This window comes from Varroa jacobsoni, unplaced genomic scaffold (assembly GCF_002532875.2).
Source record: "Varroa jacobsoni isolate VJ856 unplaced genomic scaffold, vjacob_1.0 scaffold_1279, whole genome shotgun sequence".
Lineage (NCBI taxonomy): Eukaryota > Metazoa > Arthropoda > Arachnida > Mesostigmata > Varroidae > Varroa > Varroa jacobsoni.
Genome location: NW_019214181.1, coordinates 207841 through 234370, shown reverse-complemented (window position 1 = coordinate 234370; position 26530 = coordinate 207841). Strand labels below are relative to the sequence as shown.

Below are 26530 nucleotides of genomic sequence, written 5' to 3'. Positions count from 1 at the left end.
GTGAAAGTGTTTATAATGTCACTAGTAAGTCCACATAACATATGACCCACCGACAGACTCAGACTAGGACCCCATTCACAACCAACCATTCACTTTATTACTCCCTAGCATCGGGAGAATCAGCAGCCCTAATGACTGTGGCTGGCTAGGTAAGCACTCAACGTTTGTGCTTCCAGTTGCAAATAGTTCTCCACTGCTGGAGAGCAACACTGAACTGTTTATTGATCGTCGATGCTTTCACTTGAAGGAATGGAGTACCAGTGGTGATAGCACTGTTGTATGTTGTATACCTCTCTATACGTTTGATTTGGCTTTCCCTGCCTGTCTGTGTGTATGTTATTGTTTTCAAGAGGTTCTGTGCAAGCTGACAGACGGCACCAAATGAGTAGCTAGATACTTGTCGCAGTAAACAGCTGATCTATTCGTCCCTATTAGAAATGGAGCATATTGTTATTTGATGTTACACCGATTTTTTATTTACACTTAGCAAGAGAGTCCTGTCTGCAGCTAGTTTTACACCTGTTTGAAAATCGCATGCTCTACTACACTGAGGCATGTTATTATGGTATCGCGCATTGATCGTTCGGCCCAGAGCGAACCTTCTGTGGAAAGAGTCAGCTCCGCGGGCACCGGCTTTGCTTGTTTTGAAAAATTCCAGTATCGAATTGGATTGGTGGTGAATTCGCTAGAAAATGACGCACGTGCATTTCGAATAAAGATTTTAGACAAAAAAGGTTCTTTTCGTCGCTTGGTAAAGTAAGTATACCACTGATTTTGACAGCCTAGGACGCTGTCATAAAGGGGTGACCCAGGGTAGTTCTTGGCAAGGGCATCTATATCAGCGAAGAAGCTTCGATGTGAAACTAGTTTTCTGCCTGAAAAAAAGTATTTGACTTTACTTAGCAACTAATTACAACAAAAAATTAATTGGCTACCACTAAGACAAATGTAAAGGCCTGTTTTTCCATCCACGACCCGCCGATGGTAAACGTACTTTATAAAAGCGAAAAGTGACCGGTAATAACTTTTTCAGTAGCTGCACGAGTTTAATGGATCATGCACACGGGCGTATATTTCAACTAAAGTCTTGGATATCTTGTTTGATGTGTGCTGTATTCTTGTTAATTCTTTTTATCGGCCTATGTCAATATGTTTCTGTAACATGCGTGAGGTCAGATCGTACTTTACTAACCGGTTATCAATTTGCATTTACAAGCCCTATCTTCAAGATCAAAGATATCCTCATTGCTAAATAAACTTGTAAACCCGTAAGGTACGGAAAAAGGGTCTCAGGTGAACTATTAGTTTTAAGAAGGTGGACTCGTCCTGCTTAAAAGCGTTTATGCTTAAAAGATTATGCACTGTTCTAAACCTATAGCGGGATGTCAAGGCAATGTTTAACAAATGGGTGTTCTAAGCTTCGAACATGACAAATAAGTACATCAGCACGTTAACTTAAATTATTTATATATACCAACAACCTTACTTTCTCATATCTTGTCGGATTTATCGTTGTTTTGTATTTCCTTTAGATGCCGATCAGTAGAATAAAGGAGCATCAGTCAGTTTGAGCGCCATCTTGGTTTTATTCATGTATTCAATGTATAGCCAACATACATGGTAAACAGGATATCACTATTTATTTAACATGTTTCATTGATTTCCGATACGCTAATTGTTACTTGTCTCGGCAGGACTTATTGTGGTTGAGGAAATTTTTGCGAAGCTTTCGGATTCTCAACGAGCATCTCTAATATGGTTTACTCACTTTCCAGCATGCAGGTCAAGCAATACTTCGCAGGGATGTTTGCTAAATTTCACATTTAAACGCCGCATTTATTGGATGAGAGGTTGGAAAACATTCAGTGAGGCAATCAAACAGGTTAAGGTTTCAAAATATCTACTCCACGTAAACCAAATCAAAACCATTCATTCGTAAAAATGTTTGTTGAAGGAACCACTAAGTATTTGTCAACGTTTTTCTTTAAAGCTATTCATCTAAGCTTTTTATGTATTATCATACACTAAGTACAACAGCGAGTCGTTGTTGTCACAGGTCAAATCTAATCGTATCAGACTTAAGTTGTGAAAAGGGTTAATCCGTCCACGAGTCTACTTTTAGATGGTGAACCATGTGCGTATATCCAGCATTTTTTTCACGCATATTTGCGTGAAAGCCAAGGTCGACAGGATTGCTAACAGAAATACGCCTTGATAAAGACATCGTATAGCCTTAAGAAATTTCTCTCGCATAAGGCAAGTCCCGTGCGAAGTTAGCTCAAGAACAAGTTGCAAGAACACAGTCGGACCGATAAAGAAGGCTGGTCTCAACTTGCTTTTTGTCAATACTTGACAGAGTAGTAGTTATGGAACTGGTATGATTTAATCGAGCATGCCAAGACCAGTTTGGTCGAACATTTCGCAAAACCGAATGCTGCCGTACAGTCAAGTACATTAAAAGCAGGCAACATATAGGTTTGACCGGTTGCTGATGTGCAATTTTGTTTCTGCTCCAGGGAGAGGGACTATGCTGCGAACCGTTTTGCCGAAGACGGCGCGACCCTCGCGGAAACAGCTTCATCTCGGAACAGGTCTCCATCATCTACGGGAAATTAGAAGGAACTGTGTCGGTATACAGCTCATCCCGGCTGTCATCCGAGAACGGGTGTTTCGTTCCGGTAGGGTGAGCAAACCCGAAAAGGACCTCCTGATGAATGTGCAGTCTCATCTAGAAAAACACAAATTGTGGAATCGTGAATCTGATCCGATAGCCGACGTTTCGATAGATTTGCCAGAACTTCTCGGAGATAACTTGGAACAACACTTCCGGGAAATTGGAAAAAAATATACAGAACCATACTTAAAAGCTGTACGCGCTTTCGTTGACGCGACAGCGCCGCCTATCCCTAAGCAATTCGTTTTTCGGGAAGGATGGGTGCGTTATGATGCAGATGAAAAGCAGGTGCCAGTTGAAGCACCGCAGGGAAAAGCAATCGTTTTCGACGTTGAGACCATTGTTACAGAAGGTGGACTTCCTGCGATAGCTACAGCGTTATCTGACACACACTGGTATTCATGGTGTTCTTCAGCTCTTGTTAGAGCAAAGGACCACCACGTTGAAAGCGTGACACCCGATATGCTAGTTCCTTTGGGATCTGGGAATTGTGAACAAGTCGTTATTGGACATCACGTGGGGTTCGATCGATCATTTGTTAAAGAAGAGTATAATAATAGCTGTCCAAAAAGACGTTTCCTTGATACGCTTTCAATGCATGTCTGTGTGTCAGGCCAGACAAGCGACCAGAGGATACAATATCTCAAAATGAGAAAGAATGAAATGAATAACATCGAGATAAAGAACAACTCAGAGAAGCAGAATACCAAACTAAATAGAAAAGAGGAGACAGTTGAAAATAAGCGATGGTATGATGTTTCGGCTCCCAATAGCCTTGCCGAAGTGTACCGTTTCTATTGTAAAGATGAACTTTCAAAATCAGAAAGAAAAATCTTTGAAGAAGGTTCATCAGACGACGTACGGGCGAACTTTCAAGACCTAATGAAATACTGCGCTACTGACGTCAAGGCTACAAGAGATGTCTTCGTGAAGCTTTTCTTTCTGTTCCGTGACCGCTTATCCCATGATATTACCCTTTTCGGGATGATGGAAATGCTCACGGCATATTTGCCGGTGAATCAGAACTGGATTCGATACATGAATCAGGCAGAGGCCGTATACCAGGATGTTAATGCGGAAATTAGGTTAATTTTAAATATGATAGCAAATCGGGTCTGCCGGATGAACCAAGGGGAAGCTTGGAGAAAAGACCCCTGGCTTTGGGATCTCGATTGGGGAACGCAGAATATGAAACCGAAAAGAATTTCTACGCTACGGTCAAAGAAGTTGGGTGCGGTAGAGCAGACTTTAGCTAGGCGACCATTCATGCCTGGATACCCTAAATGGTACCGGGACTTATGCATCTCAAAACCGACAGATCCAGCAGGTGGTCCCGAACTGGATTTTGGAGCTTGGAATATTTCGACTCAAATGCGATGCGTTCCTAAGCTCATGAAGCTGATGTGGAACGGTTATCCATTACATCATCATGATGAGCACGGTTGGGGATACCTACTTCCCGCCGAAAGTGAAGACCAACATGTGACGGGGGTAATGAGTGTTGGCAACCGGAGTGAGACGCAGTCCCATAACGATAATGACGCGAGTGATTATAAGCCCAGATTCCCATACGATGAGTACAGGAAAATAATTGAAGAAAGCCAAAGGAAGCGAACGTCATTAAGTACTGATACTCGAACCCCTGACCCCATCAGTGATAACATCGATTGCCACCTTGACGCAACGGGAACTATGAAAACTGATTTTGGCAAAAGTCGAAACGCTGACAAATATAATGTCTACAAACGTAGTCCAAATAATAAGCCAAATAACAAAACTAAGAGTTTTAATGTTGAAGAAAGTGAATCAGCTTTTTCGAAAGTAAATGCCAACAGTGATCTTTATGACATAGGCATTCATGGGGTACGTTTTCGGAAGTTACCTCACAAGCATGGACCGAAATACAATGTAGGCAATCCGCTCTCAAAAGATTTTATCAGTCAGTTTGAAGGCAACGTACTTACGTCATGGGAAGATGATAACGCAAATACATTATTGAGGTTAGGCAAGCAGGCAACATATTGGAAAAACGCCCGCGATCGGCTCAAAGAGCAGTTGGTTGTTTGGGTTGGACAAAAAGAGGGTGTCATCTTGCCGCGGTTGATGCCCGCAGGTACAATAAGTCGCCGAGCCGTAGAAAAGACATGGCTTACAGCCAGCAATGCTAGAAAAGACCGAATCGGATCTGAGCTCAAAGCGATGATTCAGGCACCTGATGGGATGCATTTCGTAGGGGCTGACGTCGACTCTCAGGAACTCTGGATAGCATCGCTGCTTGGTGACGCAGCCTTCGCAAAACTCCCTGGCTGCACTGCCTTTGGCTGGATGACTCTTCAGGGTAATAAGGCTGACGGAACGGATATGCACTCAAGAACAGCTGCCTCGGCCGGCTGCTCGAGGGATCATGCTAAAGTGCTCAACTATGCCCGAATTTATGGCGCGGGTCAAAAGTTTTCTGCAACATTACTCAAACAGTTTAACCCCAGCCTAACCGAAGAAGAAGCGGCAGTCTGCGCCAGCAAAATGTTCAAATCCACAAAGGGCACACGTAGTTCGACGAACACGGATGATTTTGTATGGTGCGGTGGAAGCGAATCTCACATGTTCAATGAGCTCGAAAAAATTGCGAGAAGTGAAAAAACTAGCACGCCTGTTCTCGGAGCCCAAATCTCTCAGGCTTTGCAGTCAAAGTATGTGAGTAACAAGTACATGACGTCGCGGATTAACTGGGTCGTTCAAAGTTCGGCCGTAGACTATTTGCATCTGATGCTAGCATCAATGAAATATCTATCGGAGAAATTCGAAATTGATCAGCGTCTCGTGGTTTCAATTCACGACGAGGTTCGATTCATGGTTCGATCAGAAGATCGTTATCGGGCTTCTCTAGCACTGCATATTACTAATTTACTAGTGCGAGCTTTATTTGCGGAAAAAGTTGGCATGGATGACTTGCCATTCAGCGTGGCGTTCTTCAGCGCCGTGGACATCGACCGTGTAATTCGTAAAAACGTAGCAGATGACAGTGTAACTCCGTCAAACCCCCATGGCCTATACAAAAATTACGGTATTCCCTATGGCGAAGAGGTTGATATATATAAAAGCGTTGAGCTTACAAACGGTGGTAAACTCCATAAAGATAAATTTGCATTTAGAGAATGCAATAAACGTACAAACATTGTCTAGATTGCGAGCATCTCGGTCACAGTTAATGCATCGAAGTGCGTTTTTTTTTAAAGTTCTGCTCTGAGAGTTAGTTACTGCCTTCAGTAATTTGTTACGGACAAGTTGGGAGATCGATCATAACCTTTAGGCGCCAGATACGGTGAAAATAATTTTTACTAGACAAACAATCGGTTGTTTACTAGGCGCGTGCAAAAACATGAGCGTCGTTCTCTTGCTTTATTATTCATATACTTGCACATGATGGCCCTTCGAATAGATGTACAGTCTGGTTGCCTACCGTAATATGTAAAACATTAATGGGTAGCTGTTGTTACTTTTGTTGTACACAGTATTTCCTTATAAATTAACTGTGAATACGCTGTTAATAAATGTATGAGTATTTTATTGAGTACGTTTATTGTCCTTACCGCAACGGGATGATCGTATATACTTTAACTCACCCACTTAAAAAAAGTACCTTCTTTTTGTAATTGATTTGAATGCCGTAGAGCATGCATTTTCGGTTATGATTGCATTGCAGGTAAGGTTCTATTTGATCCACTTCTATAAAATGTGAAGGAATTGTTTCATTGTGTGTGGCCTGGAAATCCGCTACTAACATATTTGCTGTGTCTTGACTGAAATACTACATCAGCTTCTTCGGGAGCAGTTCTTCGAGTACTATTCTTTTGAGGTAATTTACGTATGCATCATAGTATAATGCGCATGCACGTTTGCCGTTAGGCACTTGTAGTCATGGTGTCGCAATCAGAGGTAAATTTTTCTAGCATGGCTAAACCCGAAACCATTTTCTATAGATCAGCGTGCTACAGACATGCACACACAGGTCTGTCATAGAGTCAGTAAATACATTTCATAGAATGTAGAATAGGCTATAAGGACATTGGTTTGTCAGAGAAAAGAAGCCAGCCAAAGATAGTTCCGCAGTACAAATATACACCAACTAACACTGCAGTTTACTTCAAGTTTAGTAATTTTACTGAGCTTAGAAGTTAATCTATAAATCATTCGCCTGCAGCGTTATTGTATTAGTTACGGAAGCAAAGCAATTTCATTTAAGATCTTGTCTGCTTTACCACTATTGTATCCCTGATCTTTCTGCTGCAGGAAACGACCATGGAGGCCATTCAGCGAACCGTTCGCCTGAGGATAGCACAAACGGTACCGATACAAACCCAGCCGACGAGGCGCCTGTCCCAGAGGGAAATGTGCTGTAGGCCTCCAGGGGTCCAAATGCTTCCAGAAGCCATTAGAAATCAAGTATTTCCCCTTATTAATCGAAGTCAGCCTTCGAATGAAAGTATTGAAGCTATGAAAGACCACTTAAAGAGATTCGGTCTGTGGCATGCGGAAGCTGATTGCTTAGACGACGTTAATATAGAACTGCCTCGATTGCTTGGAGCAAACATCGAGGAGCACTTTGATAGTATTGGAAAAAGGTTTAACATGCTTTATTTAGATGCTTTGAAGGAACTTACCTCTGCTACCGTACCAATTATTCCATCCAAGTTCGCCTTCCTGGAGGGTTGGGTGCGTTATACGGTTGACGGTCACGCTTTTGAAAAAGTGGAAGCACCGGAGGGTGACGCACTTGTTTTCGACGTCGAAACGGTTGTCGTCGAGGGCGGTCTGCCTGTGATGGCAGTCGCGCTATCAAACAAAAGCTGGTTTTCTTGGTGTTCAACAGCCATTGTTGGTGGCCGAGACCACCGGGTCGAAAGAGTGACCCCTAATTTACTCATTCCCCTTGGAACGGTAGATCGTGAAACGATTGTAGTAGGGCATGCGGTAGGATTCGATCGTTCGTTCTTGAAAGAAGAATACGATGCTAGACAGTCAAAACGGCGTTTCCTAGATACTTTATCGATGCATGTCTGCGTCTCAGGGCAGGCAACCTCGCAGAAAATGATGACTTCTGTCCTGAAGAAGTGGAACGACCATACTAAAAATTCAACAATGAAGCCGGTCTCGATCGGTGACATTTTCAAATGGGGAAAAGTTTCAGCACTCAATAACCTCGCTGACGTATATCAGTTGTATTGCCAAGCAGAGCTTTCGAAGTCGGCGAGACAGACTTTCATCACAGGTACATCAGCTGAAATCAGGGCCGATTTCCAGCAATTAATGAACTACTGCTTTAGCGATGTCAAGGCCACCAGGGATGTTCTCGCAAAACTGCTGCCACTTTTCGTCAAACGATTCCCACATCCAGTTAGTTTTTTCGGTTTAACGGAAAGCTTAACGGCATATCTCCCAGTAAGTGAAAATTGGAATCGATATCTAAGCCGAGCAGAAGCTGTCTACAATGATACGAATGCAGAAATTCAGCATATTCTCAATATGTTGGCTAATAAAGCCTGTCGGATGCATCAAGATGGTTCTTGGAGAAATGATCCTTGGTTATGGGACCTTGATTGGTCTACACAAAATTTAAAATGCAAACAAAAAGCTTCACGAAGCGTAGACCTGTCTGAGGCAACAAATAATTTATCGCCTAAACAGTCTGATATGAAAAGAGAATATCCAAAGTGGTACAGAGAGCTATGTGCAAAACTTTTGGAGAATGGGTTAGGGTTATCGAACGAAGAATTCGGTACTTGGAAGATACCTGTTCGGGGACGGTGTATTCCCAAGTTACTTAAACTCATGTGGAATGGCTATCCTTTGCACTTTCATGAAGAATACGGATGGGGGTATCTGGTTCCCCATAATAAGCCAGGAGATGAATCCCACAATAGAGATTCAACTGGATTTCCGCTGAAAGAGTATACACTAATTGTTAATGCAGCTCGAGCAAGATCAACAACATATGGCAAGTTTGCGTCAATTCAGCCTATGGAGGAAATTCTGGATCTAGACGACTTGTCCAAACTAAGTAGTTATAACGACTGGGAGACCATGAGAAAAACGTTTAAAAAGCATTTTATTCCTGACTTACAACGCAAATCTGGAAAAAACGAGATTTTTTATGATCACTTGGAGCGAATCAAGGACTGGAAAACTATGAAATCAATTTCTTCACATTGCGAGTCTGAAAAGAATGACCTTAGCGTCAAGAACAGCTCAGGTATGAATACCGAAGCCAACATCGATATCGGGATTTCTGGTGTACTTTTTAGGCGATTGCCACACAAATACGGAGTTAATTACAACGTTGGTACCCCACTTTCAGTTCATTTTATCGAGAAATATCAAGGCAATCTTCTCAGATCATGGGATGATGATAACGCCGATCGTTTGCTGGAGCTTATGAAACAGACCATTCACTGGAGTACTGTCCGAGAAAGACTGCAACAACAAATGTTCGTATGGACAAGCGAAAACGAGGGTGTAGTCTTGCCGCGATTAATTCCAGCTGGTACAATAAACCGTAGACCAATGGAAAAGATGTGGCTTTCTGGATGCCACGAAATAACGTATCGTATCGGTTCCGAGCACAGAACTTTGGTACACGCGCCACAAGGTATGCATTTTGTTCGAGCGCGCTTTGACTCCCTCGAATTCTGGATTGCTTCGATTTTAGGTGATTCAGCGTTTCAGGGGGTACACGCCAGCACGGCGTTCGGTTGGGCAACAGTACAGGGCCAAGAAGTCAGCGGGACCGATGTGCACTCAAGAACGGCAGCTGTCTTAAACTGTTCTTTGGATCACGCTAAGGTGATTGACTTTGCTCGAATATATGGGGCGGAAAAGGCGATTTTAGCTTCTATTTTTCGAACATTTAATCCCAGTCTCACAAAGAAAGAGGCTAGTGACCGTTGCGAAAGGCTGCTTCGCGTTACGAAAGGAGTACGATGTGCCGCGACGGAATTAGATCAAATGTTTTTCAATAAAAGTAAAAATCCTTTATCGTGCCCACAACGTTGGTTTGCCGGAACCGAATCACACGCATATAATGCGCTCAATCAGATAGCTTTAGGAAAGATACCGCGTACCCCATTTCTGCTAGCCCAAATTACACGGGCATTAGAGCCAGCAGCTGTAGGTTCTTGCTATATGAAAGCGCGCCAGACCTGGATCATACAGAGTTCAGCAATGGATTATTTGCATATGATGCTAGCCTCGATGAGAGACCTTTTCGATCGATTTCAAATTGACGGTCGCCTCGTTGTGGCGAGTCACGATGAAATCAGCTATATGGTTCGGTCAAAAGACCGGTTTCGGGCCGTTCTCGCTATGCATATATCAAATCTTTTCGTACGATCGATGTGTGCTTCCCGGTTAGGTATACACGACTTGCCGTTCAGTGTGGCATTCCTTGATGCAGTTAGCGTAGATAAAACTCTCCGTAAAGATGTGACAAACGACTGTGTTACACCATCCAATGCAGAGGGCCTGCAAAAGAATTACGGAGTACCCTTAGGTGAGGTGATTGATATCTACACGGCAATCAAACAGACTGCTGGAGGCAAACTTACTGTGTAGTTTTATTTTAAGGTGTTAACGTTCCGTTGGACGTTTAAAGTTCGATTAATTAAGAATGTTATGAAAGTACAGGAGAGGCGTACAAATTTATATATGGAATATTTACGACTTGCAGCAAATGTGCCAGTTGTTAACATTTGAAAGATATTCTGCTAAATCATAAAAGCACAATATAGAATTGTCTAATAGGGAAGTTGTGCGCCCTGAGAGATAAGCAACGTGACTGTACTGTGTGATTGTGAGAACTTGATTGTATTGATTTAAATGAGGAAATAGCGATAGGTATATGCTACATGAAATAGAAGCAAAGCAATATCCAGATTCGCGCCCAGGATGTTAATTGACCTTGTAATAAAACATGCATATACAAATAGTTGTGACATACAAATCGCATCAGAATTGCAAGCTCACTATATCTCTTAACCTTTCCAATCGTACTCACGGTAGGATAATGAAACGAGGTTGCGACAACGTTTTCCTTTAAGTTCATCGAATGTTAATTAATAAACAGATGTAAATTCGATACGATGCATATTTTTCAAACATAAATTGCATATGGAGCTGTATCAAGGGTCTGCCATGACCTAAATCGTGCAAGCATATAATATATTCTTCAGTTATACGGTGTTTAACAGCACGAAACTAATAACAGCTATTTTTAGTGCAATACCTTTAGTGGAAAAGAACGGCGCTAAACCTGTTAATATTAGAGATTTTCCCTAAAACATAATTACATGGTCTTTAGTAAGGTTCCAATACTTCAATCGAATTTCGAAGGCCATTCTTACAAATTAAGGCATAACGTTAGAATTAAATATATGAGTTGTGGATGTGTACCCGTACCGAGCTTCGAACTCGCTGGCTTGGTACAAACAAGTAAACAATGGTAATAGATACATTAACAAGCATAGATAAATATTATAATTGATCACAATATGATTGACAGCATAACTTAATATCTGGTAGATTTTCCCTGTTCTTTAATCACTTTAATAATAAAATTCATCGTTTTAATAATAAAAATCACGTGGTTTCAATTACTATAGTTGAGTAAATTGCCTTACGATTGAATAATGGCCAGAGATTTTTTGTGTGTGTAAATTAGATTTTTTACACAGCTAATTCCGAACGACGTTATGGGTTTCTCTAAATCCCAAGTAAAATGTGGGAATGAACTAACGCAAGCTTTTGTGGAAGGACCTGATCAAACGAGGAGACAATGTTATAAAGAGAGAATATTTGTTAATCGTCCATTAACGTTTCACCAAAATTCTATGTACAATATATTAATTAACGGTTAATATTGGATATAGAATTTCCCAAATAGAGCTACTCAGTGTGTGCCAAACCTTGGGTTGAATTTAGTAGAATGACGCGCAACCTAGAGGTATTTTAAAAGACTGTTATCGGTTTAATGCCTTCCTATTTACTCGCCATTTTCGTCAACAACAATAACAGTGCCTCTAACAAACCGATATAAAGACCGTGAATTTTGTCAAAAAAAGTAGTTTCCTTTAGGTTTGGTCAGGAGTACGTGTTGATCAGTATTACTTAGCGTATTGTTATAACTTCAATATTTAGAAATCATACAGAACCGTTATTGAACATTTTGATGAAACACATCAAAATAATTTTGGATACATGGGTCCAATTAATGAGAATGCGATTCGTTTTCGGATTATACTTTTGAAGCACAATCAACCTCTATAGAATATTATCTCTATCTTAAAGAATACAAAGTGTTCTTTAGCTATGTCACGGCCCAATTTGCAAACGAATTGGCTTTGTAATATTATTGGAATGTTTGAATCTTAGTTAAGTGTACTTAGAAAAAAGACTACAATATTAAGAAATTTGGCGTCATTCTGGCACAGTCCACTTCTCTAGTGAAAACAGAAATTTGTGGCTCATTTCAGGTTGGTCGCTTTGCGTAAGGTTTACACGAATTCATAAATTTAAATTCGAAAACACAGATAAACATTTCCCTCCCATTTCTAGCATAAAGATTACGTGTTTATTCAAATATTATTATAGAATTATATGTTTGGCGCTAAATGAGTACTTTCATATAATAATTGATCGTTGGACTATCGAAGACAAAGCATTGCCCTTGTTTCTTCGCGAGCTGGTATTAATTTCTTGGAAATAGTTGGATTTCAAATTCGAAGCCATTGTTTAGCAATATTAAAGGGATTGATGGTGTATATAGTTATTCGTAGTAATGGCCATCATTACTTTGTTTTAGTAGATTCGATATTGATGCTACAATAGTATACAACAGGCCTGCTTAAAGCGTTTCTCTTTCTCCTTGACGTAAGTAATTCTAAGGGAACGAGAAACGAACGACATAATGCATTCCTACTGTGTTCGCAGCTTTTTTAAGTGGTATAGTTACCTTCTATGCATATTTGATCAAACCTATAGTTAGTTAAACAACAATTGCCAGTGCATCTCATAAATGTAAATAAATTAGTTAAATAAAGATAAAGAATAGATGATATTTGCTAATCGGACTGTCGTCATCGAAAAGCAATAACCGAGACGTTAACAATTAATCGTTTTCAGCTATCGTTTCATTACTAAATTAATGATACTTTACAGATATTTGCTTAGATGTATTGTATTTACAGGCATTTCTCCTAGGGAATGCATGGGGTTCGCATATTCACTTTACGATTCAGAGACCTGATAGGGTGCCTTAAACACAGCTATTGTTTATTCTCCGAAATTCGTCTATTTACTTTTTGTTTGTTTTGTTAGTTAAGGAGAGGCCCTCTACTGGTTAGTGAGATAACCATTCTCCTATTGTTTTATTTTCTGCTTGTTCTATTGTGTAGACTCAACTGAAGAGATCAATTTTTATACGAGATTCAAGCGAAGATGTTACGCGCCTGTCAACGCATAACAATATTATCGTCCCGTCGATCTGCCTATGTATATCCAAGTGCAGTGGATTTGAAAGTCGTTCGCTGCTTCGCGAAAAAGGTGGCACCAGCAAGCGGAGGGGGTCCATCACTTCAGTCACAGAAAAAGAAGCTTCCAGCTGAAACGGATCCAGAAAGATTAGCAACATACTGTTGTGGTTCAAACTATCGGATCGAAGGCCAAGATGTAAAGTTGGGCGCGGACGAAGATTATCCAGAGTGGCTTTGGACGCTACACCTTGGCAGGCCGAAACTGCCAAGTGAGCTTGATCGGAATACTGAGGATTACTGGGAGGCACTACACAATGTACGTAGAATTCACTGTATGAACACTACAACACCTTTTACCCTTTTCAGATGGCAGTATATCTTGTATAACGGTTTTCGGGTTTTGAACTTGTTGAATGTTATTTGTTGAGGCTAATGGAGATAGTCTATATGAGCTATTTGATATTCTTTACGCGTATAACGAAACAGTCTCGAAATTGGTTAATAAAACAAAAACTGTATACTTCTACCAGTCGTTAAGAAGTGTCGAAGATCGATAAAAAAGCGTATTTATAGTTTTTAAAAATGATGCTGTTATTCCAAGTGACGAAAATTAAATAATAGCCGATAGTTGGGACAGGGTAATCGTATATTAAATCCTGTCTTACGTGTTATTACATTGCATTTTCTACAGAATGCGCGTTTGCACCAGAACAAGCTAAATTCGAGTAAGCCGCTCGACGAAATTCGGATCAATGAGAAAACAAAGCTTGCCAAACTGGAAGCTATTGTTCACCGAGCTTTGGCATACAGGAGCTATGATCCCGGAACGTACCTTGATTCATGGAAAAAAGATAGATTCCGAAAATATGGACCATGCGGAGTCTATCGGCGCAATCAACTGAACTCGCCAGATTCAGACGTCGGGGTGAAAAGCATTGCCAATGTCACACTTTAGCGTAGCATTTGAAATCCAATATAATTTTTCACACTAGGCTTTCGTTGTATAGTTTTATAGAAATAAAAGCAAACCTTGAAAACTTTAGGCGAAAAAAACGTTGCGCTGTTTCTCTACCTTCGAAGTCTAGCATACCAAAAACATGTATAAAAACACATTCATGTTTTTAATATAAACAGCGTTTTAACTGCACTCTTTTAAGAAGCAATGTTTTCGTTTTCGCATTTTTTATTGATTTACAGTATCACCGCCAATTGAGGTTCTACTACAAAGCGAAGAAAGCCAAATGCAAACACTATGTTAAACAGCTTTGGATGATAGTAACAACGGGCTAATATTCCACGAACATTGAGTATAGAACTGAAGCTGTATTCAAGCACGATATAGACTTCTCAAAATAAGCAACAGGATATATAGACTGTGTATTACCAAGTTTTAAACGGCATATCGAAATTTTTTTTTGCTTATCACGTGCTCAGCTGGATTTTGTATAATGAGGTTTTCTGTTAAAAAATGTATTTAGAAACTGGCTTATTGAAGCACCCGTTTGTTCAGTTGTACGCTATCAATTTTTTTCAAGCAGAATTATTTTACATAACAGAAGTCTGAAAACCTAAAGACTCTAGGTGAAGTTAGGGCTATTTGGAGTAGAATATTTCTACCGTACCGTTGAGCACAACCGGTGCCACGAAGGCAAAAAAGTTTACCAGTGTATTAGTCAAAGGTTTTTCTACTATGTAGTTTTAATGAGCTCACAACAATTTACTCATTTTTGAAGATAAATACCAAGTAAAGGCACTCGAGGTGCAATCATGTGAGCTAAAGGTAACACTATACAGGCCATTAGTGATTTCGTACAAAGAAAAACGAAATTCGTTTTTAAAAACAACCATATGTGACACGTTGTTGACAGTAACGATGTATAATATGCCAAGTGCGAAAGCACGACAGCTTAGTTTAACATGGCATATATATACATACGTTCCTACTAAGTTGCATTTGTAGCTACTTAGTTATTCCAATTTTCATGTGAAATTAGCATTCAAAAGAATGAGGTTTCATATGAGCTTGAAATGTAGTGGCCTATATAGCCACACTCCGTTCTAGTTTATTTAGTTCCAGGGTAATCATATAACATAATCAATGTGGTGATTTTTATGAAGTACAACTTGATTTCAGTCTACTTTGGGACATATAGCTTTGGCACAGATTAGATTATGGTAGAAAATGAGCTGGTAAAAGTATTTTTTGGTGATTTGGAAACAATCGAGTAGTACAAATTGCACTGAACTTCTGATTAGTATGCATCCAAAAATCTGATAGCTTCTAGTTCATATAACCCAGCCTACCCTGTCTATTATTGTAGTGCATCGTCAAGAATGTATGCGCGGTTTTTCTATCCAAATAGCTTCGAGGTAACGTATCTCAGGTAATACATTGTGTCAGATTGGTGTTGCCGTCATTTGAAAACCGGCATTTGCCAGAGGTAGATATGCTGAAATTGTCTGAATGCCCTCATTCAAATTTAAGCTAAATTTGATGCAAGAATATGCCATATTTTGCAATTTTATAACGATAAAGGCACAAATCATGTCCAGGCCAGAATAAAAAATCTGTGCTGTTTACGGTGTCAAGATGCGCCACGAGAAACGATCCAAAGCAGGTTTTGTCGCTTTTTTCTTCTGCTTGTCATAACAGTCGCCAGTTACGGGAAGAATAGAGAGAGAACGAAAGTCGAGAAGGACCAACGCGTAAATAGCCACGATATTACTAAAAAACTAAACATCCACAACCATACAGTTTTAAATCAATTGAAAATAATTGGCTATAAAAAAGCTCGGATGTTTGAGTGCCGTTACAGTTAACGCAAAAAAATTTACTCGATCATATTTTAGTTCGCAAAACTCTGCAGAAACACAACGAAATCGAGTAATTTTTTAACGCAGTTGACCACAGGTGACCAAAGATGAACCACATATAACCATAATATGCAAATAAATAAAATGCGATCAAGAATATGTGGCAGTGTACAAAGTCTGACGTCATAGAAAGTGGTGCTATGTTTCCAGTGGGATTGAAAACAAATCGAGCATTATGAGTTCCTGCCATCTGGCTGGATTTATTCTATTCTCAACTTTCAACAGCTAACAAGATTACGGCAAATCATTTCAAAAAAATCAACCGGACCCAGTAAACAGGAAACGTCATTTTGGACCTAACCACATACATATTTAGATACCCAGCAAAAACTGAGAGAATTTAGATAAGAAATTCTAATGCGTCCGTCGTACAGCCGATTACACCGTTAGGCTACAATCTATTTCGGTCTATGCTTAACTCTCTTAACGGTGTTAATTTAATCTCAGTAAAAGGTTCCAAAAATGACAGGTTATAATTTTTGCCTATAAATCACAGATATTCTAAAGTACCGCGATTATGGTGTTACCAGAAAAAATGTTACCAGAAAAAAAGATGTATTGAGTTTAGCAATATTATTACAGAATATAGAAAAAAAATGCGTCAGTTCTGGCATAAAAACAGTCAATACTTTTTCAACAACTCAATAGAGACATCAAGTGAAATGATATACCTTAAAATGAAATCACCTTTAGAACTGTTAAAAATGTTTTCGATTTATTTAGAATTCTTAAGTCGCTATTGTCGCTTTTTAAAGTAGCATCAATCAGAGAGACACTTTGGGAAAGCAAACGAACCCCAACCACGTAGAACGACCTGTTACATCTAACAACTGCTCCCTTAACAGATAATATAGTTCTTTTGGAGCGTTCTCTTCGGCTAACTGCAGCCTTGGGAATAAAAGCATACGAAATTCGTTAGCTGAACCATTTTTTGTATCTTATCTGTATACGTCCCGATAGAATACAATTTTTCAGTAGAGGGTTGGAAAAGCATATTTTCCACATCTAATTGTATAGAATATTTATGAGCAGTTCTCTCCCAAAACAACAAAAAGCTATGATTTCTTATTCATCGTTATCGCTCCAACAACCATCGCAGTGACCGTTAGCCCTTGTGCTATAACTCTGGCTCTCATCATCATCTGCGATTTGTAAGTTTGGCCAGATTGCATTGCATACAGACCGTACCCAAGACAGCAAGTTGTCGCCACTAGACCTGTGGACGAAACAAAACAATTTAGTCATATTTAACTTGCGCATAAAGTTTTTTCGATACAAAATACGCTATGGATCAATCACTCGCAGTAAATTAAAATTTGGTTTTTATACTTGTACCCATTTTATTTCGAGAACAGTAACAAATGGTGTTGCACATGGTTGATACACTGGGCAACCTCAATGAAGGCCAGATTTCTCTTAAAACTCTGGTCTAGGATCGTCCCCAATTAACACGATTCCATTTCTACGGGAGTAGTGTTGCGCTGTACCGTTCGTAAATCATGCTCATGGTGCTAATCGTGCATCAACCAAGGGTCTTCACGCGTTAAAACCTAATGAAAACGCAAAAAACGGTTCTTAACGAATGACTTATCTGCACCGGAATCGTGTGGTTCTGACGGTTAGAGAAGAATTTGTAAATTGAAGTTATGAACCGTTGCTGAGAGAAAATGAGTGTGGTATGGTTTGCCCTCAACATGACATTAAAATTTTGGACGTTATTAAATTTCGGACATTTTCAAGGGTTTCAGTATCTATTTTTTCATCAAACGAAAGCGTAAAATTTATCGTGTCATATATAATTATACTGCTATATCAAAAAAGTATCGAAGATTTGATTCTGTATCGAACTCGATTCATCTACTTCAAAGTAATCCCCGCCGGATCCAATGCATGTGTGCCACTGTTTTTCTCCAGTGTTTGAAATGGTTTTTTTTGCAGGCACATGCTCATTTTCGATACTTGATACGGTTTGAATAATCGTAGATACTTATTAGCCCTGTAGGAGGTCGTCCCGCATAAAAGATTGACTAATAACTGATCTCCGCTAAAATTGCGAACATGACGCATTGTTATCAACAATAACTGCAAACTTTACTCTTACTTCAGGTAACTGAGTTCGAGAATTCCCGCCCGCCAATCGAAAATACTTCTACTTTAAGTTTAGAACCATATTTATGTATACCTATTAAGTGTTGAATACAAATCTATGGCATTCACAAGATCTGCGTAGTCTAAAGAGTAGCCTGTTTGAAACAAACGCTATTTTATCATAGATAGCGTCGTTCTGCTAATTGACTTTTCATTTGACTCATTCCTGTAAGGATAGACAGGGATATGTTAAAATTATGGTATAAAACGCCATATTTATGTAGCTATTGGACGATCCGTGCAGTTGGTATATTGTGTTATCATGATTAGCTGATTACTGCTATTTGACTTAATCGAAACTTACCCCAGAAAGTAAAAAGTAGTATTATAACTTTAAATAGGATACACACCAATTGGGACAAACGGATTTTGTTTTGCCTTTGATTTAAATCTAGACCAAAATCCCCCTTGGCTACGGTCTAGGAAAGTATCTTGGTTCCGTGGGATCCATTCGAGCTGAGAGAGGTCTACGGGAGGTGACTTCGCCTGCTCGTCTTTTTCCGTAACAGCCCGCATCTGTAAACACATCGAATGAAACGTGCGATCGAGGTAAGTCGCAGGCCATATTACAAACTCCGTGTGCTAACTTCATCCTGCTTCGTAATTCATGTATTCTATTTCTGTCTACCCGGGAGTAGTCTTACGATGACGATAGATTGCTCAAATGTAGGATAACATATTTAAAGTTAGGCCTTATATAGGCCAAGTAACTGAATTACTTCGAAATTAGCCCTAACGGATGCATTAGCCTGATGGTAAGGGTTTTCTTATTCAGCTTTGGTATGCTATCGGTATGGAATCGAAACAGCGCTATGCACAGTATTCCACATTGATAGTTTACAGGTAAGAAAGACCGCTGTTTTTTGAGTCAGTAAGTTTAGGAACATCTGCCTTATCGCAATCAAGATATCTGAATATGCTATCCATTGCTAAAATCGATAAACAAATAACAATAAAAAAAATGCGATCGTCTAAATAATAGGGCGCCGAATTTGCAAGTCTAAGGTCACAGGTTTGTTGTTCATCGCATGCACCGTGTTGCCTATTATGTATATATAATAGGCAACGCGGGGTTTCAATCTCCATGAGAAGATAGGTTAGCCAACGGCTATTACCATCTATTCACAGCACTTAAAGACAGAAGCTACCCTATTTCCGTCTGACTCTCGTATACCATGTTATGAAAATAATTCAGGATTAATCATATATATAAATAATAATATATCAATAATAGTGATTTTTTTACTATGAAAATAGTGCTACGACACAACTATTTTAAAACTAAACCCACCGATCGGGGTTCACGTACTCTGCTTATTCTGCGAGAATTGGATTTTCCCATTAGGCAGGTTAAACAATAGTCATGGTTACCTTTGACTAAATAATACGTAAGTCGTTAAAGATTAAAAGGGTCATTCAATAATTCTTAATTTTCCGAAAAATGGTTGATTAATACCGTAAGTCTAAGATATCTACATACTATGAAGGATAATAGCCAAATGTCAACACACACAAAAATTATTTGCACGAAGCAGTCCTTCATAGTGGTTGAAAAGGGAAAAACCGATCACACAAGTAGTACGTTACTTACATTTGCTTTATTTTCTTAAGTTTTCTCCGTTATGTACACAATTTGCACAATAAATTATATACACAGCCAAAATTGCCTATAAAAAACATATTATAAATAATGTATTCTGTACTAGTGTCACAGTCACTTGTGTCTACGAAACACCTTGTTCTTTATAGAAGCGCTTTAACTCGACTTTTATCAAATACACAATGACAATTTTCTAAATTGTATTTATTCCATTGGCGTTTGCCTGCTTTAACTAAGACAACATTCTGTTTATAGATCCAGTGTCAGCTTTGCGTTATATAGTTAGCTAACGCAGGTTAACGTTCACATTTAGTGTTTCAACCACGAATAACGCTACGCACAATAGAAGAACACTGCTCCATTTACAAAATGGAGGTGTATCTAAAAATTTTTATCACAGCCAGTCAGTGCATCTCTAAATTTTTCGTTGATTCATATTGTAATGGCTATCACTGCCCCGCAGGATTGAATTTATATATTCAGAAGGAAAACACTATACTTTATAGAATCAATTATAACAGAAATAATTTTTTCATATCCTGCGAAAGACAACACTTCTTAGTGGAATTGGATGAGCTGATAGCAGTCTGACGCACAACTCAGGAGACAATGATAGTCTCAGTCGCAGACAGTTGATCTTATTCGGAGTTTAAAGTCTATTTCCAATGGTGAACTAATTTCTACTAGTATAACATTATTTAGATCTATACAATAATATAATGATAGCAAGTGTAAAGATAGAGATTTATGTACTTGCTATGAAGTACTTTAGCAAGTACATAAATCTCTATTTTCACCGAAGCGTTTCTTCCGGCGTTAGTGACAAGATGTGCAACGTGACGATGAGCTGGCATAGGCACTTCTTGCTGCTAGTTTTATCTTCCTATCACGTCTATACTTGTCATTACCGGATTCTGGCTGACTCCGCTTTTCTTATTTGCTTGCGGTGGTTCTAATTTTATATTGGAGGTTCGTCCTACATGTCCATTGCTCGTTGCAGTGATTACTGGTGTGGATGATGTCGGCGTTGGCGCCGATAGCGTTGGTGCAGCTCTGGAGGCTGCCGAATTTGTTGATTTTGCTGAAATTGCCCCCTGGTTTTCTTGGGTAGGGGTTTCCATTTTGATTGTAGTTGGGACACCCGTATGTCCATGTTCGCAAGACAGTCCCATAGTCGTGGTAGCGACAAGGGCGGCCAGTGTTGTTGTTGTGGAGCCTTCTCTCTTTCTAATATGTTCTCGCAGCCTTCTCTGGATGAACGCATTGTCTTGACCCAAACGACGAATCGTTTTTCGCATGCGACGCAACTTGTAGGCCAAAACAGCATTCTCGCTTTCTAATTGAGCACATTTTTGAACAAGCTCCTCGAACTTGCTCGTAACAGGAGCCCCTGGAGCGCTGGCAGGTGGCGCGATGCTTCCCATGTTCGAAGCAAAGACAGGTTGCTGCTCTTCCCTCATCGTGAAAATGTGGGCGGCCGAAAGGCTACTCCTGCAAAAGAACCTAAAAGCTTTATTTTTATGATCTCTATTTTACAAATCATAAATTTTTGGTAAACCATGATGAGGATGTTTGCTTTGTATAGAAGCTTTTAGTATTTACAATTTGCACCACTCATTTCCTCTAGCTTTTGTTACAGACATTCTTTTATTTAAACGAGAAATATATTTGCTCGAAGCATTGAAGCCCTTTTGTTTTGTCTAGCAAGTGAAACTTGGTTGAGGGCGTAATAGTATTGCTCCATGCAATTTTAAGTGCATTATTATTTATCTGTATTCCTAATCAAGGATTCTGTTTTTAATTATTGTTATCGGTTTCATCGTTTGTGATACCTCTGAATGATAACAACACGTTGACGATTAGGAGCCGTGTCATCATTTTCCTTGCAGGTTCAATGTTCAGCTAATTTTTTTATAATTAAGAAATTAAGTAAACATGCTGTCGCTTATGTTCTTACTCATACTTCTCATAAAAAAGCTGTCCAAGTTGTTTTATTAAAATAAGAAATTCCACGTACTACTCAGCCGACTAGGTTATTTACATAATATAGTTAACTAAATTAGTGACCTACGAACGCTAAGATTCAAACATCAACACGTAGGCTATCTGTAGTTCAATTAAGATTATAGTTACTAAGCTTTGCTTTTGCTCGTTGTTGTTGGGTTCGAACTTCACGAAAACAAATTTTCGGGGGAAAGCTTATCAGTCATTTAGCAGTCTAAGTTTTTCCGTCAGCTGTTTATTGCGTGTTGAATATTTTAAATAGTCGCAATAAGGATAACAATATAAATAGTAAATAATCGAAGCAAAAACAATACAGGTGGCAGACAGAATTTTGACGAACACGATTACACTTACCGTTTGATTGTGCTTTTATCGTAAAGAGAAAAACTCCACACCAGATTCGTTTGTTTCTTTGCCTGTATAAAGACACAACTGGATCGCCGAGAAAACAGACTTACTTTTCTAAATTGACCTGTCACATTTAGACGAGTTAACTTATTGTGAGAGAAAATCAAACAAAAAAAGTATTGTCAAACAACTCATGGCGCATGCTTTTTACATAGTACTTACGATATTCTGTGTAGCAACGAGATCCTTTGCAGTATCTTTAAGACACAACCTATAGTGAATATATGGTTATTGTTGTACGTAGTACTTTAGAAACTTAATGCCACCGTTTATGAATAGGAAGTTTTAAATGCACGGAAGCCCCGATCTATTAGAGCCGGAGTAGGAGTTTGTTGTCGGTGTTTACAAACACATCCGGTCATTGGCAAGAGCAAGAGCGGATGAACGCGTGAGGCATCGAAAGTGGCATGTTTAAAATGTTTGCGCGTGTTTATTTTCAGCTACTCGTCCTAAACGATGCCATCATTCCAATCGTTTATTATGATAACTAAAAAATTAAAACGAGGATTACTTTCCTATAAGGATATTAGGTTGTGTGTAGAAAATAAGAAAATCCGGCAAATTTTAAAATTGAATAATTCTTAATAGTTTGGCTAAGGTGATGACTTCTTCAATGTATGTTAGTAGTATTCTCCTTCAGCCTTTACACACTTGTTGCAGCGCTCTGGCGGGTTCTATGCAGCTATATATTACCATTGTAATCTCTTTATCTATAGCCTCTTGAAGTAAATCGATGGTAAGATATGCTTTCCGATTAGTTGTCTACTCAATAAAACAATTCAATTCTGTCCAAAGTGACCTTCTCGTTTCACCTTACATTATATGCGAAATGCCAGTTTTGACCGACACAGTACTTAGACCTCGTGCTCTGCTTTCGTGAGAAATCTCTACGACTGCGACAATGTGTTTTTATTTTTCGCGTCCCTATATTTGATCACCTCCTTGCGGGTCTTTACCACTTCAAACCTCCGTTCTCGAAGCGTTTTGACCATTTATATACGGTACTGTGGCTCCTGGCTTCCAAGAATAAAAACGTGATCACTGAGCGTTAATTTCGAAACTAAAAAATGTTTTTCTTCTGAACTCATTTCCTCTGTAATAAACTTAACCGTTTTCTACCGGTTCCCAGGTGACTGCAATAACTGCCACCCAAATTTTGTTTGCTAGAGGCAGGTAGATTACAAGTTCTTCAATTTCAAAGTCTGCCGAATTCGCTTGTAAAGTCCTAGTAAAATAATGCTTCACTTGGCTTACTGCTGAATTTGTTAAAAACAAAAATCTTTTTAATTCAATATGACTGCAATAAATTCAATAAACGTTGTAATATGTGTTTTGATCGGGCTTTGAAATTTCTTAATTCGAGCCCTGTCGCTGACTCACTGCTACATATCCAATCAGATTTTACCCGATATTTCCCGTTCTTGTGTCATGAGATATCAAATATTAGATATATATACAACTAACTATGCTCCTGGCTTTTATTTTTCGGTTCAGGTTTTTCAAAAATTTGCATTTTTTTTTCTGTATTTTGAGGTCCTGCCTTAACTGAAAGTTTCAGCAGTCTAGTTTTTTTTTCATGTTGACGGTTATGCAAGATTCGTTGCAATGAAAGGCCTGTTTTAAGCAGTATCCCACATTTAGCAGAGTGCATTTGAGGTCCGTTTCTCAACTTCCAAATAATTTGCATTTTGTAATTTATTAATATTCGCGTGTAGTCACAACGTTTAGTCTTAGACTTGTTATTTATTATACATTAAGGTAATTTTGCAAGTAACGGGTATAAACTGGTTATTTTCGTTACATCTCTTCTGATATTCTTCTGATATAATTCACAAATTAATCGATTTTTTTATGTCAACTATGGCAAACTTTATATAGTATACTTTAATAACGAAAATACTTATTTTACATAATGGCATACATTTTTTATTTTATTATTTTATAAGCGCGTATCAAGTGAATTTACGAGTAACACAGCTTCAGAAAGGCCATTTAGGCGTCTCGCGAATACTAAATGCTATCGTATTGTAGGTTTCAACGATGCGTTCAGTGAACACTGCTTTTTAGAACTGGTGTGTTTTGAGCATCCAAGATAATATTAAGTCATCGCTTTCGCGGAAATGTAGTATATTTAATATCTGAAAATATCATATTTTTCAAAAAAAAAAAAAAGAAAATATAAATAATTTATATCTGGTATTTCAGAAATTATATATGGTACCTTAGGGACGATGGTGTAGATCAATGCGCTGATTATGTCTCAAGATTCATCACAATAATTCGACTACAACTGTAAACTTACGTTAACTCACTTATTTTTCATTGGTGGAAATCTAAGATAATTGGTCAAGTCATGATGCCACTATCGCAAAATACTTTGCAAAACACTAAACTGTTTATTAAATTCTGTGCTTTATTAAATCAAACACCCAACAACCAGAATAGTTTTCTTCTCTCTTGATTGATTGGTAAATAAATATTGACTGTATAGACCTACGTGTATTTATGCATGTCATCGTTAAGAATCCTCTTAGAAGAAGAAGAAGACCAACGATATATAATAAAAAAACAAAAGTGTATTTAACTAGAATATGAATTATACAGGCCCTGCTCAAATCTGGATAGACCTCGATAACTCAACTTTTTTACAATCGTCTCACGGACCGTGAGGGCTACGCAAAAACAAAATCTGGTGACATTCTCTTTTGACAATCTCAAAATGCGTCCACTGGTGCAACTGCTCCTTTTTATGTTTTTGAGACACCGATTTAGGATATGAAAATGAACTTGATATTTAAGGATCTCCCAGCCTGAATTAAAGATGCTTCGAACTAATTTAAATCTTTGTGGTACTTATGGCCAATGCTTAATTGTAGCTATCTTCGACATAATAACTTCATTTTATAAACTGATGATTGTTGATTTTTCATCTTTAGCCATATAGCAATCTCAATATACTGGAATGCTCACCTTTTTGTATTTCAAGTATTTTTTTTAGCAAAAATGTAAAGCATGTTTAGCTATTATTTATATATGACTTTTGTTAATTTCACAATGAATGCTCTGTACATTTAAAAATTATAAAAGTACGCCAGTTCCCTTTTATATACTAGTATCTATAGTCATGTAACCAGTAGCATTTGATTTTTTAGCCAACTCACGTGTTGTTTATCGGCAATCTTTCTTCAAAGGTGCCTTAGGAAGATATTCATCAATCTTGAATGGTCGACCGAATCGAAATGCGTCCTTTAGGTCAAAGATGCCGTCTTTGTGCTTAACAGACCCATTCTGAGCAGTCCCCTCAGGCAAAGGTTTCACATATGCATATATATTTCATATAATAGTAATAATTTGGCACAAATAGCCCTAGCGGCCTCCGTAGGTCAAAAACCTACGAAAATGCAACATCCATATTTGAAACCCGGACTCATAGTGATTACTATAATTTTGTATGCCGTTTGTGACAAGACGAATTGCAGCGCATTTAGGGAGCGTGACTAAAGAGCACGGGTGTTGACTGCTATCCCGAATAATCTTACAGAACACTTCAGACAAATTCCCAACATAATCATTGCGAAAATTGACAAAAAAAGAAACGTACGCAAAGCTAGAGATTTCATTACAACAGGAAGAAATCGGAAGTGTAACGGGATATTAATAAGAGAAAGTATAGAGCTGAAATGAACCTGCTGCTGCCGGCACAAAAATTTAAAGATGTATTTAAAATCTGGGGATGTTTCTGCGCTTGCCCAAAGCTGAAATTGAAAATGATAGTTAGAGGAAAGGCGGCGGATCGATGGCCGGTTGAGGCTGTTAGGAGAGGCATCTCATTTAACGATAGGACTTTATCATTAATGTCTGAAAGGTCAGAACAAAAAGAATCTCTGTGGTACGCTGAGTGCATAATGCAATTCTTCAAGCAATAATAGCAAATATAATTGAAAGGACCGAGATTCGTTTTAAGTCAGGTAAGTTGAGTGGTTCGTTCGGTTTTTTAGAATTACCAAGAGATATACCAAAAGATAACTAGATCGTAATGGATCATAGTATATTAGAACTCGAGCTATTTTATCAAGCCGTTGCAGTGACTCAATGTGACTCTTTAATGATCGATGCCGTATCATCCAAAAGTGGCCTGGTAATATTGATGGACTGCTCTACGAAGATGATAATCTAGCAATATTCAGCGAGTTGTGGAGCCTTTGCGAACAGACTGGAATAGAAAATGGGCCTTCGAAATAGGGACGCAATGCAATTCTGGTAGCCATAACTAACAATCGGCATACTAATCAGGCTTTA

General features: G+C 38.8%; 3 protein-coding genes across 6 annotated transcripts; 2 read left to right on the top strand and 1 right to left on the bottom strand.

Moving 5' to 3' along the window:
* Window positions 1–3: 3 nt before the first annotated feature.
* Window positions 4–13466, top strand: LOC111268371 (DNA polymerase subunit gamma-1). 3 transcript variants are annotated; one of them, XM_086971676.1, is made up of 5 exons: window positions 4–756; window positions 1776–1850; window positions 6378–6530; window positions 6965–9514; window positions 13120–13466. In XM_086971676.1, exons 4-5 carry the CDS (start codon window positions 6974–6976, stop codon window positions 13327–13329), a joined length of 2751 nt encoding a protein of 916 aa, XP_086827802.1. In that variant the 5' UTR covers window positions 4–756; window positions 1776–1850; window positions 6378–6530; window positions 6965–6973; the 3' UTR covers window positions 13330–13466. The 3 variants fall into 3 exon arrangements, with proteins under 3 accessions (XP_086827802.1, XP_022703074.1, XP_022703073.1); XM_022847339.2 differs by having other exon boundaries at window positions 1776–1882; XM_022847338.2 differs by lacking the exon at window positions 1776–1850.
* On the top strand, window positions 1942–6245 carry LOC111268369 (DNA polymerase subunit gamma-1). The gene has a single exon (XM_022847336.2). It carries the CDS (start codon window positions 2492–2494, stop codon window positions 5855–5857), a length of 3366 nt encoding a protein of 1121 aa, XP_022703071.2. The 5' UTR covers window positions 1942–2491; the 3' UTR covers window positions 5858–6245.
* A 6332-nt stretch (window positions 13467–19798) lies between the features above and the next one.
* On the bottom strand, window positions 19799–22624 carry LOC111268374 (uncharacterized). Of its 2 annotated transcripts, none has more exons than XM_022847346.2 (2): window positions 22394–22624; window positions 19799–21310 (listed from the first exon to the last, which is right to left on the bottom strand). In XM_022847346.2, exon 2 carries the CDS (start codon window positions 21277–21279, stop codon window positions 20695–20697), a length of 585 nt encoding a protein of 194 aa, XP_022703081.1. In that variant the 5' UTR covers window positions 21280–21310; window positions 22394–22624; the 3' UTR covers window positions 19799–20694. The 2 variants fall into 2 exon arrangements, with proteins under 2 accessions (XP_022703081.1, XP_022703080.2); XM_022847345.2 differs by lacking the exon at window positions 22394–22624 and adding an exon at window positions 22178–22382.
* Window positions 22625–26530: the final 3906 nt, after the last annotated feature.